The sequence below is a fragment of the Chelonoidis abingdonii genome, chromosome 1 (genome assembly GCF_003597395.2).
Source record: "Chelonoidis abingdonii isolate Lonesome George chromosome 1, CheloAbing_2.0, whole genome shotgun sequence".
Lineage (NCBI taxonomy): Eukaryota > Metazoa > Chordata > Testudines > Testudinidae > Chelonoidis > Chelonoidis abingdonii.
In genome coordinates, this window is record NC_133769.1 from 105,894,233 (window position 1) to 105,909,309 (window position 15,077).

Consider the following 15,077-nt stretch of genomic DNA (forward strand, 5'->3'; position numbering starts at 1 on the left):
TAAGATTAAAGGCACTATCATAAGTGAGATGTATTATTTGTACCCCCCTTGAAAAGATAGATATTTTGATGCGTAATTCTAAGCTTCTTTCATGGAACTTGACTTCTAGTAGACTCACTTGTTTTTCCTGTTCTGTTTGAAGTTGGTATCTAAAAATCTACTGCTTCCAACAATTTAGAGAGCTAAAAGTCTTGATTTTTCAAAGGTAATGCTTACTTCTGATCCCAATAAACGTATTTAACATTAGCCAGCATGCATACAAGACAGATCAGAGCGGATCTGGCTTTTAAAAACCCAAATGTAAATATCAAACAATGACAAATTATGAACTAGAACAGTTGGTTGGTTCCCCTGCTCTACAATATGTTAAAGCAGTTTGTCCCAGTGGAAGGGGCACTGGATTGAGACTCAGGCGAGATCCTCATCCCTTCTATCTCCTTTGTGTCAGAGCAGCCTAACGGGGTCCCAAAAGCCCTGTGTCCAGACAGGGGAGGATTCTCCCAGCACAAACACCGCAGAAGATAACCATCAGGCTGCCCTCTAAAAACCCCCTCACAAGGCCTAGAAGAAGCAGTGTGCTAGAGGAGTCTCAGCATCCAGCACTGTAGAGACTCCAGACGGCACTTTGGCCCACAGAAAGTTTTGACTCCAGAACTCCCTACTCCACCCGTAGAGACATAGTACAGAACTTCACCACAGGTTTCTATTCCTGGTTCTGCCACTAGCCTATTGGGTGACTTTGGGTATGTCATTTTACTTCTCTGTGCCTCAGTTTCTCCATCAGTAGAAGGGGGGTAATTATACTTGTCTCCTTTATATAGTGGTTTGAGATCCATTGATGAAAAGACTATTAATTAATTGCTATTAAAGAGCCAGATTCTGTTCTTCATACTCAAGCAAAACTACCAGTAAGGATTTCTAAAAAACAGTTGCTTCCTTCTCAAATGGGTATTTTTTTAGAACCAATGCCATGCAACAAGTGGCTAGGTGAAGGGAATGAACTGGAATAGTCCCTAATTAACACACACATTGTATTATATGTAGCAACGTTTCCCAGCCTCATAGAAATACACTGGGTAGAAATCATTTTGTAACCGCACAATTGGTTGAAATAATAATCTTAATTAAAAGAGATTCTGTAGCTGGAAAGGTGGGAGGCGTTAACAAGACACCTTTAGACTGTTTTCACACCATGTCCCAGTCAATGTGGAAGCACGCAAAGGGCCTGAAAGTCACAGAGAGAAGCAAGAAGAAAACTCAGCGCAGAGACTGGTGATTGGTAATGACCCAGGCTAGTTTGAACAAGAAGAATTATTGCCTGTTCCCTTAGGTGCAAAATCAGACAGAAAAGGGGACTAAGGCACATTTTTCACTGTACAAAGAATTCTCACACTAATGTGCTACCACATTGGTTATAAGGCATTCTTTAGATAGTTCATTCTCAGTGACTTTCAGCCTCCCTGTAGTGCATACACTTTGGGCATTACCAACTTGTTTAGACACAATGGTCTTGCGTATATTTTTGTTTTGTTAAATGTGCTGTTGCTAACGCTTGGCATCATCTGCAAAAATTCTTCCTTCTCAATTCTGGAATGTCTGCGGAAAATGTTTAGAAAGTACGAGATAGGTACTGAAAGACTCACCAGAAAAATCTGACGCATTCTGAAAACCAAAACAAAATCCAGACTGACAAATCAGAAACCTTGTTTTAATTAAGTCACGTCTGTCTTACCATTCAGCATTTCAGTCTGTTTAATATTTTGAAATCGTAGCCTAGGAAGATTTTTTTTGTAATTTTTGCTAAAATGCAATTAAACTTTTGCTGTCACACCAGAAATATTAATAGCTTTTTCTGCTGGAGTGTGCAATTTTATGGCAGGACCAGTGCACTTTGATAATATTGATGGCCTGCGTATAGACTTTATATAGTCTTAATCTATCAATCAGTGTTACTTCCACCAAAATGAATAGCGGACAGTGTAACTTTCAGTACTTTAAAAAACACAGACCTCTATGGAAAAAGCCACAGTTCACTTTAATGTAGAAGGGGTCTAATAACAACTATGTTGCTGAAAGCAAAATTAAAACAAATCACTAGAGAAGAAGCAGCAAGAACACAAAGGGACAAATTCTGCTCTCAATTACAGTGGTGTAAGTCTAGAATCAATACATTAAAGTCACTGGAGTTTTGCCATATTTACACCAGTGAAACAGAACAGAATTTGTCCCACTCTTGCAGTTTACCCATTACAGTATGGAGGCCCTATACATAATTTAGAAAATATTTATTCCGTCCCCAAAGGCTTGACCCAATGCCCACAAAACCCAATGGGGGTCTCTCAATTGACTTCTAGCCAACAGCCAACACTCTAGCAAACTCAGTCCTCCTATCAATATACCCCTTTCATGACAGCCCTAAAATCCTAGGCCCCGTTTGGATGACACTGTGCATAGGAATCTGACAACAAAATAAATCAAAACCATATAGCTGCAAATTGCTGGACAGAATGTGTCCAACCTGCCTCCCAAACTCAGAGGGGCCGCTTTGTAGTACCTTCAAAACAGAGACCATGGAGGGGCATTCAGGAAGGGTGGGGAGGGGACATGTAGGATAAAGATCAGCAGGCATGTTCTGCATGATTACCCCTGATCTGGCAATGGAGATTTTGTTCATACCCTGGAATATTATTTCTCTCCACTGAAGGAATTATCTGTCAAAGGGAGTGATATATGGCAATGCTTAAAACCAGAACATATGTGAATATTAACACTGATTTGAGATATTTTTGCCACTTTTCCCTCCCCCAGCCCTATCCCGCCTATTCAAAAAACCACTGCTCAGCCTTTAGCACATAACTTAAATACAGTTTGATCCTCAGCTAGAAACATACAAGTCTAATTCATTTTTCAAAGCTAACCATGCATAACCAATAATGAATGCACTATCAAAAATGGCCCAGCTTTACCTTTTCATGCCTACAACCCCAAAGCATGTAAGTTATTATTAACTATCATACTTAATATTTGAAACATTTCCTCCACACACACACACACCTTTAGCTCATGTAAAATTCTCCTCTCCCACATCCAGCAAGGGTTGTTTGATTATGGATTACCAGAAGGGTGTATAATTGGTTCCTGATATTACAGTATGTGCACACAACATGCAATCCCATTTAGGTTTACTAAAATAATACAGACAGAAAATTGTCCCAGTTGCATACCAATAGAAATTGGAGTACAATAATGCAAATGGCATTTAAAGGATTTTAAATACCTAGAGCTCTCTGTTTTCAGATAAGGCATATAGAGATTATCTGAGGGATCCTATTATAAATACCTTATTAATTATACCTCTATCTTTCCATAATCCCCAAATCCCTACAAGTTAGTCATTTTAAAAGCACTAAATGCTTTCTGCCCACCTTACACAATCCAGATTTGTTAGCAAAGATGAAGTATGTGAATTACCAGCTACAAAGAATACCATCTGTTAAGGGAATTAAAACCTTTTAAAAAAAAGTAACCCTTCCTAAAAACCCTCAATTTTCATTGTTTTAGAATACATAGATTTTAAGCACCAGTAACAGGACCTTTTATAAATGAATGGCAAATGCTGGTTTAAAAAAGAAAAAAAGAAAAGAACAAAGCTGTCTGCTTTGTATTGAACACAATGTGTTTGAGAAATGGATTGAAACCCAACAGAGCTTTTTATTCCTTGTATGAACTCTACAATTAAAAACGATAGTCTCCCACAGCCCAGCCAAGTAACATAAAAAAGCACGATCTTTTGATATGAAGATTACGAAGGACAGCATCTTTCAGCCCAAGACAATGACTGCCAGCCTGTGCACAGACAGGGTTCAAAGGAGAAGTGGTTCCTTTGCAGAACCAGCATGGCTGAGAAAGACTGAGCCTTTTTCTCACATCCTGGAGGAACCAGCCAAGGTGCTGCAAACACAAGCATGCTTAACTTCAATCACATGAATATGCCATTGAAATCAGTGGGACTACTTATAGGAGGAAAATTAAGAACAGACCTAAGCATCAGCAGAATCGGGACATATGTCTGTTCTTCCAGGACCACAGTCCCAATCCCCTTTTGCACTACACTTTGGACACAGACACTGCCTCACGAAATATACCAGTCGATTCACAAAGCAGTGAGAAATTCTGCTCAGATATATTGTTTGCACTTTCCATTTCTCCCATTATGTGCTGCTAAGTTCCTTCATGCAAGTGTGAAAGCACTGCACCACTGATTGATGGCAGAAGGATGTGAATTCTTCCTTCACTATCAATAATGTGCCGCAAACAACAATCATACTACCCTGAAAGACACCATCTCTTTTTGCTTAAGCTAATGTAGTTTACATAACTGCACTCTTATTTCTTGCCTTGGAAGAATTTATAACACCTTTAATTTTTCTGAGCAGCTCACCTTCAAATATCTACATATGTTGAGATGGACAAGTTGAAATTTAGCTTAAAAGTCACATTGCTGAATACATTTTTCAGTTAGCAAAATGACAAATCTATTCAGATGTGACAATTATTTAAAAAATACAATAAAACCAAAACCAACACCAATATGATCTTACCAAAGAACAAACCAGCTTAAAAAAAAATAACACCTCATGCCTGAACAATATTCGCCTCATGAGCAGCCCTCCTAAGAAAGTGTGTAGCTTGAAGGGTAGCAGATTGGGGCTGCGTAGGCCCAAATTATACTTGTTGTATGGAAAAGACAAATCAACAAACCCAACCTTTTATAAAAGATTAACTAGAGCTGACAATTTCTGAATGTTAACAATATTGATAAGTTTTTGCCATCAAAATTTCAAATTTTAGTGAAAAAGGTCAACATTTTCAATAATTTTTTTTCCTTGCAAAAAACAAAAAACCTACAAACCATTTTTTCAGTCAGTCCTAATCTCAGCAGAAATATCATCATGAAACTATTATAAAATGTTCAATGGAAACAATGTATACATTCATTCATGAATATCCCTTTCTGGTGCTTACAAGCTAACCCTTACAGCCTCACATTTAGGACATAAGAACCGGTATACAAAAGTAACTAAGAAAAGGTAAAAGTGAACTGAGAGTCTGTTTTTATTGTCTAAAATGAGTGCAGTGCAAACAGCAAGCAAAAAGAGTTAAAGGGTAAAAGTAAGTGGGGTATTTAAAATTCTTTCCATGTTAATCTAAGGTAAGGACATTTGTTTATTTAACACAGTAGACTCTCTCTGATTCACATAGACAAGCAGTTCATTTGTGTATTAGAAAGTAAGGAGGTCATTCTCAAAGTCTTCCAGCCAACTCAAGCTCTGCTTTGGGGCAGTGTGGGATTAATACCCCATTTAAGACCAGTGCAGGGGATGTGCAGAGGAAATGAGCTGGAGCTATCCTGGCTGCCTGCAAAACCCCTACAGCGCCAGAAAGAGGCTGTATACCAGGCCTTCACTGGGTGGGCAGAATACCGCAAAGAAGGCCAACAGAGGGGGAAGACAGAGAATGAACATTTAGATGGATCCAATGGCCCAAAACCTACTGCAACTGGTGTGCCAATACCACCCCAGGGCAGCACAGCAGTTGTAGGGGAACTGTATGTACAGAGTGAGTTATATTTATAAAATCAGTAGAATCAGGACATTTTATTAGCCATAAAGTCACTACAACCATTTTCATTAAGTTAAAACCTATAACAAATTTACAAAATGGAGCCCTGATCTAGAAAGCCTAGATTTGGTTTCAGTGGAAATGGGGGGTGGGAGGGAAGGAGAGGAGAGAGAACTGAAATTGTTTGTACAGCAAGTCATACTGAGTACTCATGTTAATGACTGTACAATGGAGTCCTGACATATTCATTAAGTCTTGGCTTTCAGATGCCAAAGTAAACAGCCAACAATAAAAAAAGGTCAGAACATATCCTCCCAAGTTATACCCGCAATAAAGGGAACAGAGAACCCAGAGCACTTGCTCTCTTCAGGGGTAGGAGTGGAGGAATGGTGCAGAAGTAATGGGTCTGAAACCTTCCATCTGTCTGTTTTATCATCTACGACTTAGGCTGTGAGCTCTTTGTGGCAGGGAACCTTTTTTTTTTTTTTTTTTAAACACACTAGATGCGTGTAGTGCCTAGAAAATGAGGCCTTGGTCTTTGACTAAATACAAATAAGAAGAAAAAGGGGAATCAGCCAAACCGCTGAAATCTGAATAGCCACTATAAAGGATGAAATCCACTCCACCCAAAAACAAACAGGACAGTTGAGCTACACGAGGAACAGACACATTCAGTGCAAATAAGAATGTGTTTTCTAATGACTTTATCCTTGTAAATCAATGAAGTATCAAATTTAACACCCTAGAAATGTCTGTTGGCCTTCAACCCTGGGACGATGATTTGCACAAACATTTATTTTAAAATTTTAATTTTTTTTTTTTTTTAGGGTCAGATTCAGCACATAATGAAGTCAATAAAAAGACTATTTGCTTATATGGCCGTTGGACAAGGCCCTTAAATTGAATAAATACTATTATACTGTATACATAAAAAAATAGTCATGCTTAAGCTAATCAAATAAGAACCCAAACAACTGCCTTAAATCATGTAAACGATCTACAAATAAAATTGTATCAAATTTAAAATACTGTGTCTCCATCCTCAACGCCATCTTTCTATTTAAATCTTTCGGGATTACCTCTGAGTTGATACATAATAAATACATTTTAGCTCAAAAGACTTCCGAGAGAGGCGACTGATACTATTATAATGACATTCACACAAGGACAAATTAAGCATCCTCATATGCAGAGATCTGATACAGTATCTCAGGCTACATATAAAAATCAAATGAAATACTGTACTTAAGTGCAGGCTTTGGAAAAGCCAACAGGGATCCAGCTTCTTCCACTTCTCTGAACTGCTTTTAAAGTTACATGTCTCATACAAGATAAACCACTCTGTCACTGTGAAAAAGTAATGGAAACAATTTAAGCATTCAGAAAAATATGCCCACCCAGCACAGACATGAAGCTGTTGACACACTGGTTACACTTAACCAAGCCTATAAATGTTTTTATACACTGCACTGTGCGTTTCTGTTTTATACATCTACTTCTTACGGAAAAAATAAAAGTTTAATGTGAATGGAATAATTTGTGTGTCTTGGAAAAAGTGAGGTTTGAGCAAAATCTTAACAGGTTTAGGTCTGTAGTACAGAGCATTAATACTATGAAAGTCAGCGCGAACTTCCACAATATTTATAAGGTGTTTTGCAAATGTCTGTACTAATGAGAGCTAACATTTTTAGACCATTAAACTTTTTTTAAAAAACTTGTACAATCTACCTTTTTGAAATAGTAATTATGGAGTAATAGATGATCTGACCATTTAATGGCAAGTAGCCATGGGTGGTACCCTGTAAGTTTGGTTTCAACATTTCCAAAAATAATAGGCAATTTTTTATTAGGGGGAGGGGTTAAATAGGGAATGTTTTTTTTCCAAAAAGCCATATTCATATCCACACATATAAAAAAACAGTTACCATCTAAGAAGTGAGGGCTAATATTAAAGAGGGAGCTTCTCAAAAGGTACAAAGGACAATTAGGTGCCCAAGTCAGTGCATCCTAGATTACAGGTGTTCTTCACACACAGGGTCAGCCTGACATGCTTACTCCCATTGAGTAATACTAAATTCTTCAAGTCATCCCACTAAAGTTAATGGAATGGCTGAAGGAGCAGGGGGCTACTCAGTGTCTGAAATCCTGGCCCCACTGCAGTCAGTCAAATGGAAGTTTTGTCACCGACTCCAACAGGGACAGGATTTCACTCCATGTGACTGCATTAGAATCAGACTCTTAAAATATCCCAAACATACTTCCTCAGTTGTTCTGACTATAAAACACCCCAAGCAGAACAAAATCTGAGTCTTTCTGCAGAGTGTCACATTCCCATCCCTTCCACTGCTAGAAATCATCATGGAACTCATCCCACTTGAAAAGCAAGGGAGAAAAGAAAGATGGAATATTGCACTACTGATCAGAACCTGCCACAGAAACCAGTGGTGAGTTTGGGATTTTTATTTTTATTTAAAAAAAGAAAAAAAGTTCTTAAGTCAGTGGTACAGTGTGGGACATATTTTGACAATTAAAGAAGGGAAGACCTAGCATTTGTTCAAGCAACAGACTAGTACCAACAGTGAAGAGTGACATTAATAACTGGGCAATTGGTGGCTCAGATACTATGGTGATGGGCAGTAGTATAAAACCTTAAGATCAAAAGATCAAACACAGACAGAGCTGCAATGAAAAGCAGCAACCTTATGGTTGGAGAGCAAAAGTCAACCAGCATATTGTGCAATGAACAACAGTAGAGAAAGGAGAAATTTTGAAGGACACATGAATAAACCCCAGACAAACAGTTACAAAAGTGATAGTCAATATCCATACAGAACAGTCAGGAGAGCAAACTGCTCTGCTACATAGAAAAATCTGTGTAGGCCGTGGAAAATTTCACAGATTTCCCCTCCATTTCCATCAGATCATTCCATCAGTGACTGTGGCTTCCTCCCAGAGGAACAGGTAGTGGGTTCAACCACCCCAGAACCCACAGATGTCAGGGATCCTCCAGAAACTAAGGCCATCAGCATTTGTCTCCACAATGCCCTACAATCCCCTGCAGCTATTCCCCAGCCATCAGCACTGCTCAGCTTCCCTGGCCAGCAGCTGCCCGAGGAAGCTTCATTAAAGGGCATGTACCACAGCAAGGAGGAATTTTGTGCCAAAAGTAGTAAAACCTTGAGTCACTGTGTATTAACTTAGAGCAGTTTACTATTGGCTTCCCGGGGAGGAGAGACATATAGAGCAGAGAGTGAGGAGTACAATGGACCCAGTTCCCCATGAACAAGGGAACATGAACTACATTCTTCCCTGGAGACAAGAGACCAACCTATGGTTTGTTTGTTGTTTTAAAGCTCTTATTACTGCGGTTGCTTTCACACACTCATCTAGGCAAATGATCTGTCTCATGACCTTGATTTTTAAATGTCTCATTCAAAAAACTCCACAACTAAACATCATGGAATTCAATGGATCTATTCTGACAGCTAAAGGGCTGGTTTGTCCCGCTGGGGTTCGGGCTTGTGGTTCCAGGAAACAGAGCTATTTCAGACCTGAAACTTAAACTCTATTTAAACTTAAAAAAGAAAAAATGATATATGCTAGCCTTTGTGGAGTAACTGGAGAATCTTATTGCTGTCACCTCTATACTTCCCCAGCCTCTTCTCCCTCTTTTGCATCATATCCTAAATTTCAAAGTAATTCCAGATAAGGAATGTGTCTTTTAATATGTATTACGAGTTTGCGTGATAATGGGTTCCTTCTCCCCTACTCCCAGAAAATGTTGATTTGGGGAAGATTTTGATGAAAACTAACGATTTCCATGGAACTACATTTTTGTGTAAAAAAAAGGTATTTAGCTGAGAACCCAATTTTCCATTAAAAAAAGTTTCAGTGGAAAATTTTTGACTAGCCCTAATTGTGAGGTCCCTAACATACCAACTGCAGTAATAATAAAATAAAATAAAAGTGTCATGAGAGATGAACTGTATTGCAAAGAGACAGGTCACTTTACTGTTGGTTTCTTGTTGCATGAGCTCAGGCAGAGGAACTTTTGCATAAAAAGACAAACCTTGAAACAGAGAAAATGCCAAGACTTTGAAAGCTCCTAATACCTTCAGTCCCAACTCCCAACACATACACTCTAGAGCCATGCTCTTTGAGGACTCTGAGCCAAAATTCATTCCTGGTGCAACTTCATTGAAACTTGCCTCATATTGATATCTCTAGTACATGATAGTTGGGTAATTACCCAATGCCCTTTTGCTTAACAAACCAAACTTGCCGGAGTTGAAAAACTTATATCAGAAGTTTATATAAGAACTGTAGGGCTAGTATGCACTTGTATCACAACACAGATGACATACGGTTATGTTATGGTAAGGTAAGGTAAGAAATAGACGGTAAATCTTGGAACAGTAGATTTTTGCACATTACACTTTCATTTCTCTACACCTGGCTTGCAATCTAATATCTATGGTCCTACTTTAAAGTCTACGACAGTTCTATAGTACTTTACTTCACAGAAATATACCACACAAAGCAGAACCAGTTCTACTCATAAAGGTGCTTCAGAGCAGTAGTTTTCAAGCTATGGTCTGTGGACCCCTGGGAAACCACAGACTATGTTTAAGATTTCCAAAGGGGTCCACACCTCTATTTGAAATTTTTAGGGGTCCACACATGAAAAGAAAAAAAAAAAAAGTTTGAAAGCCAGTGCCTTAGCTACAGAAGGTTGGATTCCAATTGCATTTTAGCTGGTGTAAATCAGGAGTACCACCACTGACATTAATTCAGTTATAACAGTCTAAACCTGCACAAAACAGCAATCAGGTTCACATTAGCCAACCAACTGTGATTCTACAATATGACTTTCTTCTATTAAGTCTCTAAATAAAATCCTTTGCACTGCTTTGAAATCTCAACTCAAATGCAGTTTTAAAAGAAATTAGAATATAAACAGTAATCCTCAACTGTCCCTATAAAAAGCATTTAGTACTTTTTGGAGGTATTCAAAAATTCATTTCAGAAACCATTTTCATCTTTGGCCTATTGAGTTCAGATTCTGGGTTTTAATACTATATTTTATTTGAAGCTAGGAAAAAGGAATCTGTGACCAATTACCTTTGAATAAACCAACTAACTATACTGCCCACTAGATATAACCACTTTAAAAATTGCATTGGTTGTGAATGACCTGCTACAGTGTATTCTGAAACCTTCCAATACATGATTGGCAGTTGGGCACCCAATTCTGCTAGGTGCTGAGCACTTCCTGTGAAGTCAGTGGGATTGGAAGGCACTGGGCAGATATTTTTTCCTATGATAGGATAAATTTGTATTACTTAAGGGAGATTGGCAGGTCTGAACCCAGGCGGGCAAAGAAAGGGAATACATTCAACAGGCAAATACCAAGTTTTGTGAAGCCAGCAGCTGAAGACGATCTGATACGGAGGTATTCAGGAGGACCAGGTATCACCACAAAAGCCTAGATCAGCTGCATCATAATACTATCCCATTCATAATGTAAATGCTTAGTGACCCCAAGAGCCTTAATGAAGGTCATTTTGATCAACTACAGTTTAGTGGGAATGTCAAAGGTGGGGCCCGGGAACGACGCTGAACGCATGCATTTCCACTGAACTATCTTTCGGTGATTCTTTTAATAAGTATTTTTAACTTCAGCTTCCCCATCGTTTCTCAAGCTGGGGGGAAAAATAATCAGAGCATAGTCAGTCAAGTGATATTCTTCTGCTGCCCTCCCCTCCCCCGCCAGTTCAGCAGTCACTCTGCACGTAGGACTGCCATTGGAGTCAATGAAAGGTCTGTGCCTGGAGCAGCTGCAGAGACACACTCCACACTAATGTCCTAGGGCTCGATCCTGCTTCCATTTAAATCAGTGGCAAAGCTCCCAAACGACTGAAACAGGAGCAGCGTCAGCGCCCCCCACTACATTCCTACACTTAACAGAACGATGCATTTTTACTGACGGTTTCCGTTTAGCGATAAATCTTAGGGGGAATGTCAGACTGGTCTCTATGCCACCAGACGCTTAACTACACAGAGCTGCAACACTTTGGACGTGCATTAGTTTTAAGGACCCTATCACCAAATTAAATAAAATCAAGCCATTGTCGTGCAAACATTCCAGCCTCATCCAGAGCACTGTCGCCGAATCAGCTGGCCTGTTAGCGGCTCCAGCGAACCTTGATGAGTTTCCCTTTCAGGTCCTGACCCAAACTTCAGCCCACTGAAATCGCTGGAAACCTTTCCGCCGACTGTCATCGACTTTGGATCCGGCCCTAAGCACGGAGCATTTCACTCCTCCACCCTGTAATCTCCAAAATATTCGATCTCAATTACTTTTTTCTGTATTGGAGCAACTAACTGAAGTCTTTAGAATTTCAGAGCAAACACTTTCACTCAGCTATTTTAATGACAGGAGTACAATCTCCATTTATAAGGCTACCTTGCCAGCTCTCTTTGCATTCTATAGGTTTGGTTTGGCTACTCAAGGGTCGCAGAAACACCAAAAGTTACGCATAAAGGGTTCAGGGCACAAGCTATAGTCGAAAGACGAAATCATTTCATCATTGCTCTTCATGTGCTGAGTAACAGCGGAACTTTCACTGCCAGCCCAAAATTCAAGCACCATGGCTTCCCGCTTCTCGAAAATACATGTGTTCAATAAAACACAATGTATTCCCTTGAAAGATCTCCCCCGCCCCATTCTTCAGAGATCTAGGCAGGTACCTAACCTCAAACAGTATTTAATCCCGTTGATTTCAGTGGGACAATTCGCGTGTTCAGAATTAAACACCTGCCTACATTTTAATAGAATTGGATCAAATTATTTCTGCAGCTATTGACCAGATTCTGCAGTCCTTGCTCAGGGAAAACCCGCCAATGGATCTAACGATGTATGTCGCCCCAGTAAACCCTGCACTGAGAAAAGAAACTGGCGGATGAGAAGGCCTCCACTCAAAACAATCCGCAGAGCTCCGATGAACACAATACTGGGCCCGATCCTGGGCTCACTGAAATACATAGTAACAGTTCCAGTTAACTTCAGCCGCAGGCGGATCGGGCCGACTGACAGTAATATGCACATCATGCTATAACTTTTTTTTAATCCACTGTAGGATCTTCCCATTTGCGCGCTCCACTTTAGACTGGCGAGCGAGGTTTAAACAGGGAAGCGTGTCTTGCTTCACAAGTGTAGCACTACATTGTTTACCTAAACCCTGGGGAGCGGGAATGGGAGGTGGCAGCCGGCCGAGGGTAGCGGTTATTTCTCAGGCTCCCCCAGTTCTGATGCGCGGTCCTGGTTGCTGGGGGATCCTTTCCGGAGCTCCGAATGGAGACACGCTAGCAGGACATCTGGAGCGGGGCTGATGCCACAGCGAAAGGCTCTGGAGAGGAAATCTCCAGCTCGCTCTTAGGGCAGCGGCTGGAAGTTCACTATGCGCCCTGCCATAGGGTCGCCGCCAGCCGCTCCACAGAGCGGGGCAGCGTCGCTCCCAACTCGGCGCTGCTGCTGCCGCCCCTTCGGAATAGGGAGCGGGGAGTAGCAGCAATTGCTGCGCCCCTGATGCGGCCCACCAGCGAGAAGCGCGCTGCCAGCGCCTGCCCCAGCCCCGCTCCCTCGCAGAGCGCCCCGGGCCCCAGCACAGGTTCACCCCAGGACCTGGGATAGCAGCCTCAGAGCACACTCGGGAATAGCGAAACCTCCCTTCCCCTCCCCCCGCCCCAATCCTCTTGGCAAGGGAGAAGCGGGGACCGGGACCGGGGCGCCCCCCAGAAACAACAGTCCCGGTAACACTACAGTCCCCGAGGCAGAGGGGAAGCAGGGACCGCGATCCCAGTCAGCAGCTCGGCCCGGGGCCCCCCGGCACTTCTGTGGCAGCGCAACCCGGAGCTGCTTAACCCCCTGTATCCACATGGTAAGGATGGATCGGAAGCGGGGGGAGCGATTTGAGAGACCGCAGGCCTGCTGCTCACCTTCCAGGGCTGACAGACAGCGAGCGCCGAACCCGGATTTCACCGCATCCGAGCTCGGCGCTGTACGCAACCCAAGTCTGATCCCCCAGACCGACCGACCAGCCACACATCCCAGGCCTCTGTCACTCTCTCCCCAATCCCAAATAATCTCTCCACTATCACAACCAGCCTCCACCCAATAGCTCAATCCTCTAACTATGTCCCTCTTCTAATTCCCTAATAATCCCCCCTAATATCACCCTTTCTGTAATCCTCTGCTAATCCTCCACCACCCCCAATATCCCAATCCCCTACTAATTCCCACCTCTCCCCCCCAATATTTGAATCCCCTGCTAATGCCCCAGAGCCCCCCCCCAATATCCCAATCCCCTGCTAATCCCGTCCCCACCTCTCCCCCAATATCCCAATCTTCTGCTAATGCCCCAGACCCCGCAATCCCCTACTAATCCCCCGTCCCCACCTCTTCCCCAATATCCTAATCCCCAATCATTTCTCAATATCTCAAACACCCCTTTTCTCTAATCCCCTATCAATTCCCTCCCCCCACCCCTCACCTCTCACAGCAGCACCACTCTCGCCCCCCTTCCCAATGTCTCAGACACAAAAAGAATAGAAACTACCGCCCATCCTGGCTGCAGGAAAGAGAGTCATTATTGCAGCCTGAATCCCGCGGTGGGGAGCGCACAATCCGCCAGCCCGAATCTCCCCGCATGACACAGCCTGGCGGAGCCGGCAGAGCAAGTGACGGTGCCCTACCTGGATGCAACATACTTTGGAAATAGAAGATGACCAGGATAAAAGATCCGAAGCAAGTGACCAAGACCATCCTGCAAATCCTGTTCATCCTCATGACTTCCATCAGAGCCTGCTTCATGGCTTGGTCCCGGGGCTGCAGGGCAGGAGCACAGGGGATGCGGAGCCGGTTCGCTCTCTGCTCGGAGTTGGGGGTGTGGAGGGAGCCCGGAGCGCACAGAGATGCCTGGAAGCCGGCCGGCCGGCTGGCTGCCTGCCTGGCGCCTCCTCCCGCTGCTGCTCTGGGTGATGCCTGAGTAGCAGCGCACAAGGGCTACTTCATTGGGCTGGGTGATAGTCCTAGGCTGGGCGTTACCACTCTCCGCTCCAGGGCCGGGGAGGGCGGAGGAGTTGTCTGCGCAGAGGGAAGGAGAGAGCCAGAACGTATTACCCTGCTAAGAACATGGTCGCGTCCAGCTGCTTCCTGGCACGGCTGCGGGCTTCCTCGCGGTCCCAAAGCCACTCTTATCGCAGCAGCTCCGCCTGCTGCATAGGGTTCAGGTCAGTTTCCAGGTCCAGGACAAATTAAACATGAACCCGCTCCCCTACATTTAAAGAGGGGCTTTTTTACAATGAGGGCGGGGCAAATCAGCTTGACAGACTCTGGGCAGCTTCTAGGGAGAGGTTAAAGGATCTCCAGAGAGGGAATTTGGAGAGCGGGGGGG

General features: G+C 42.6%; 1 protein-coding gene across 2 annotated transcripts in view; it reads right to left on the minus strand.

The window, feature by feature from the left end:
* CHST11 (carbohydrate sulfotransferase 11) overlaps window positions 1–14,665 on the minus strand; it is a 267,823-nt gene extending 253,158 nt beyond the window's left edge. The window contains exon 1 of one of the 2 annotated variants that reach the window (XM_075068789.1): window positions 14,392–14,665. In XM_075068789.1, coding sequence (XP_074924890.1) covers window positions 14,392–14,494 — 103 coding nt within the window. In that variant the 5' untranslated portion in view covers window positions 14,495–14,665. Of the gene's footprint in view, window positions 1–14,376 lie in introns of both variants that reach the window. The other variant, XM_075068785.1, reaches the window with a different exon arrangement.
* Between the last annotated feature and the right edge of the window lie 412 nt (window positions 14,666–15,077).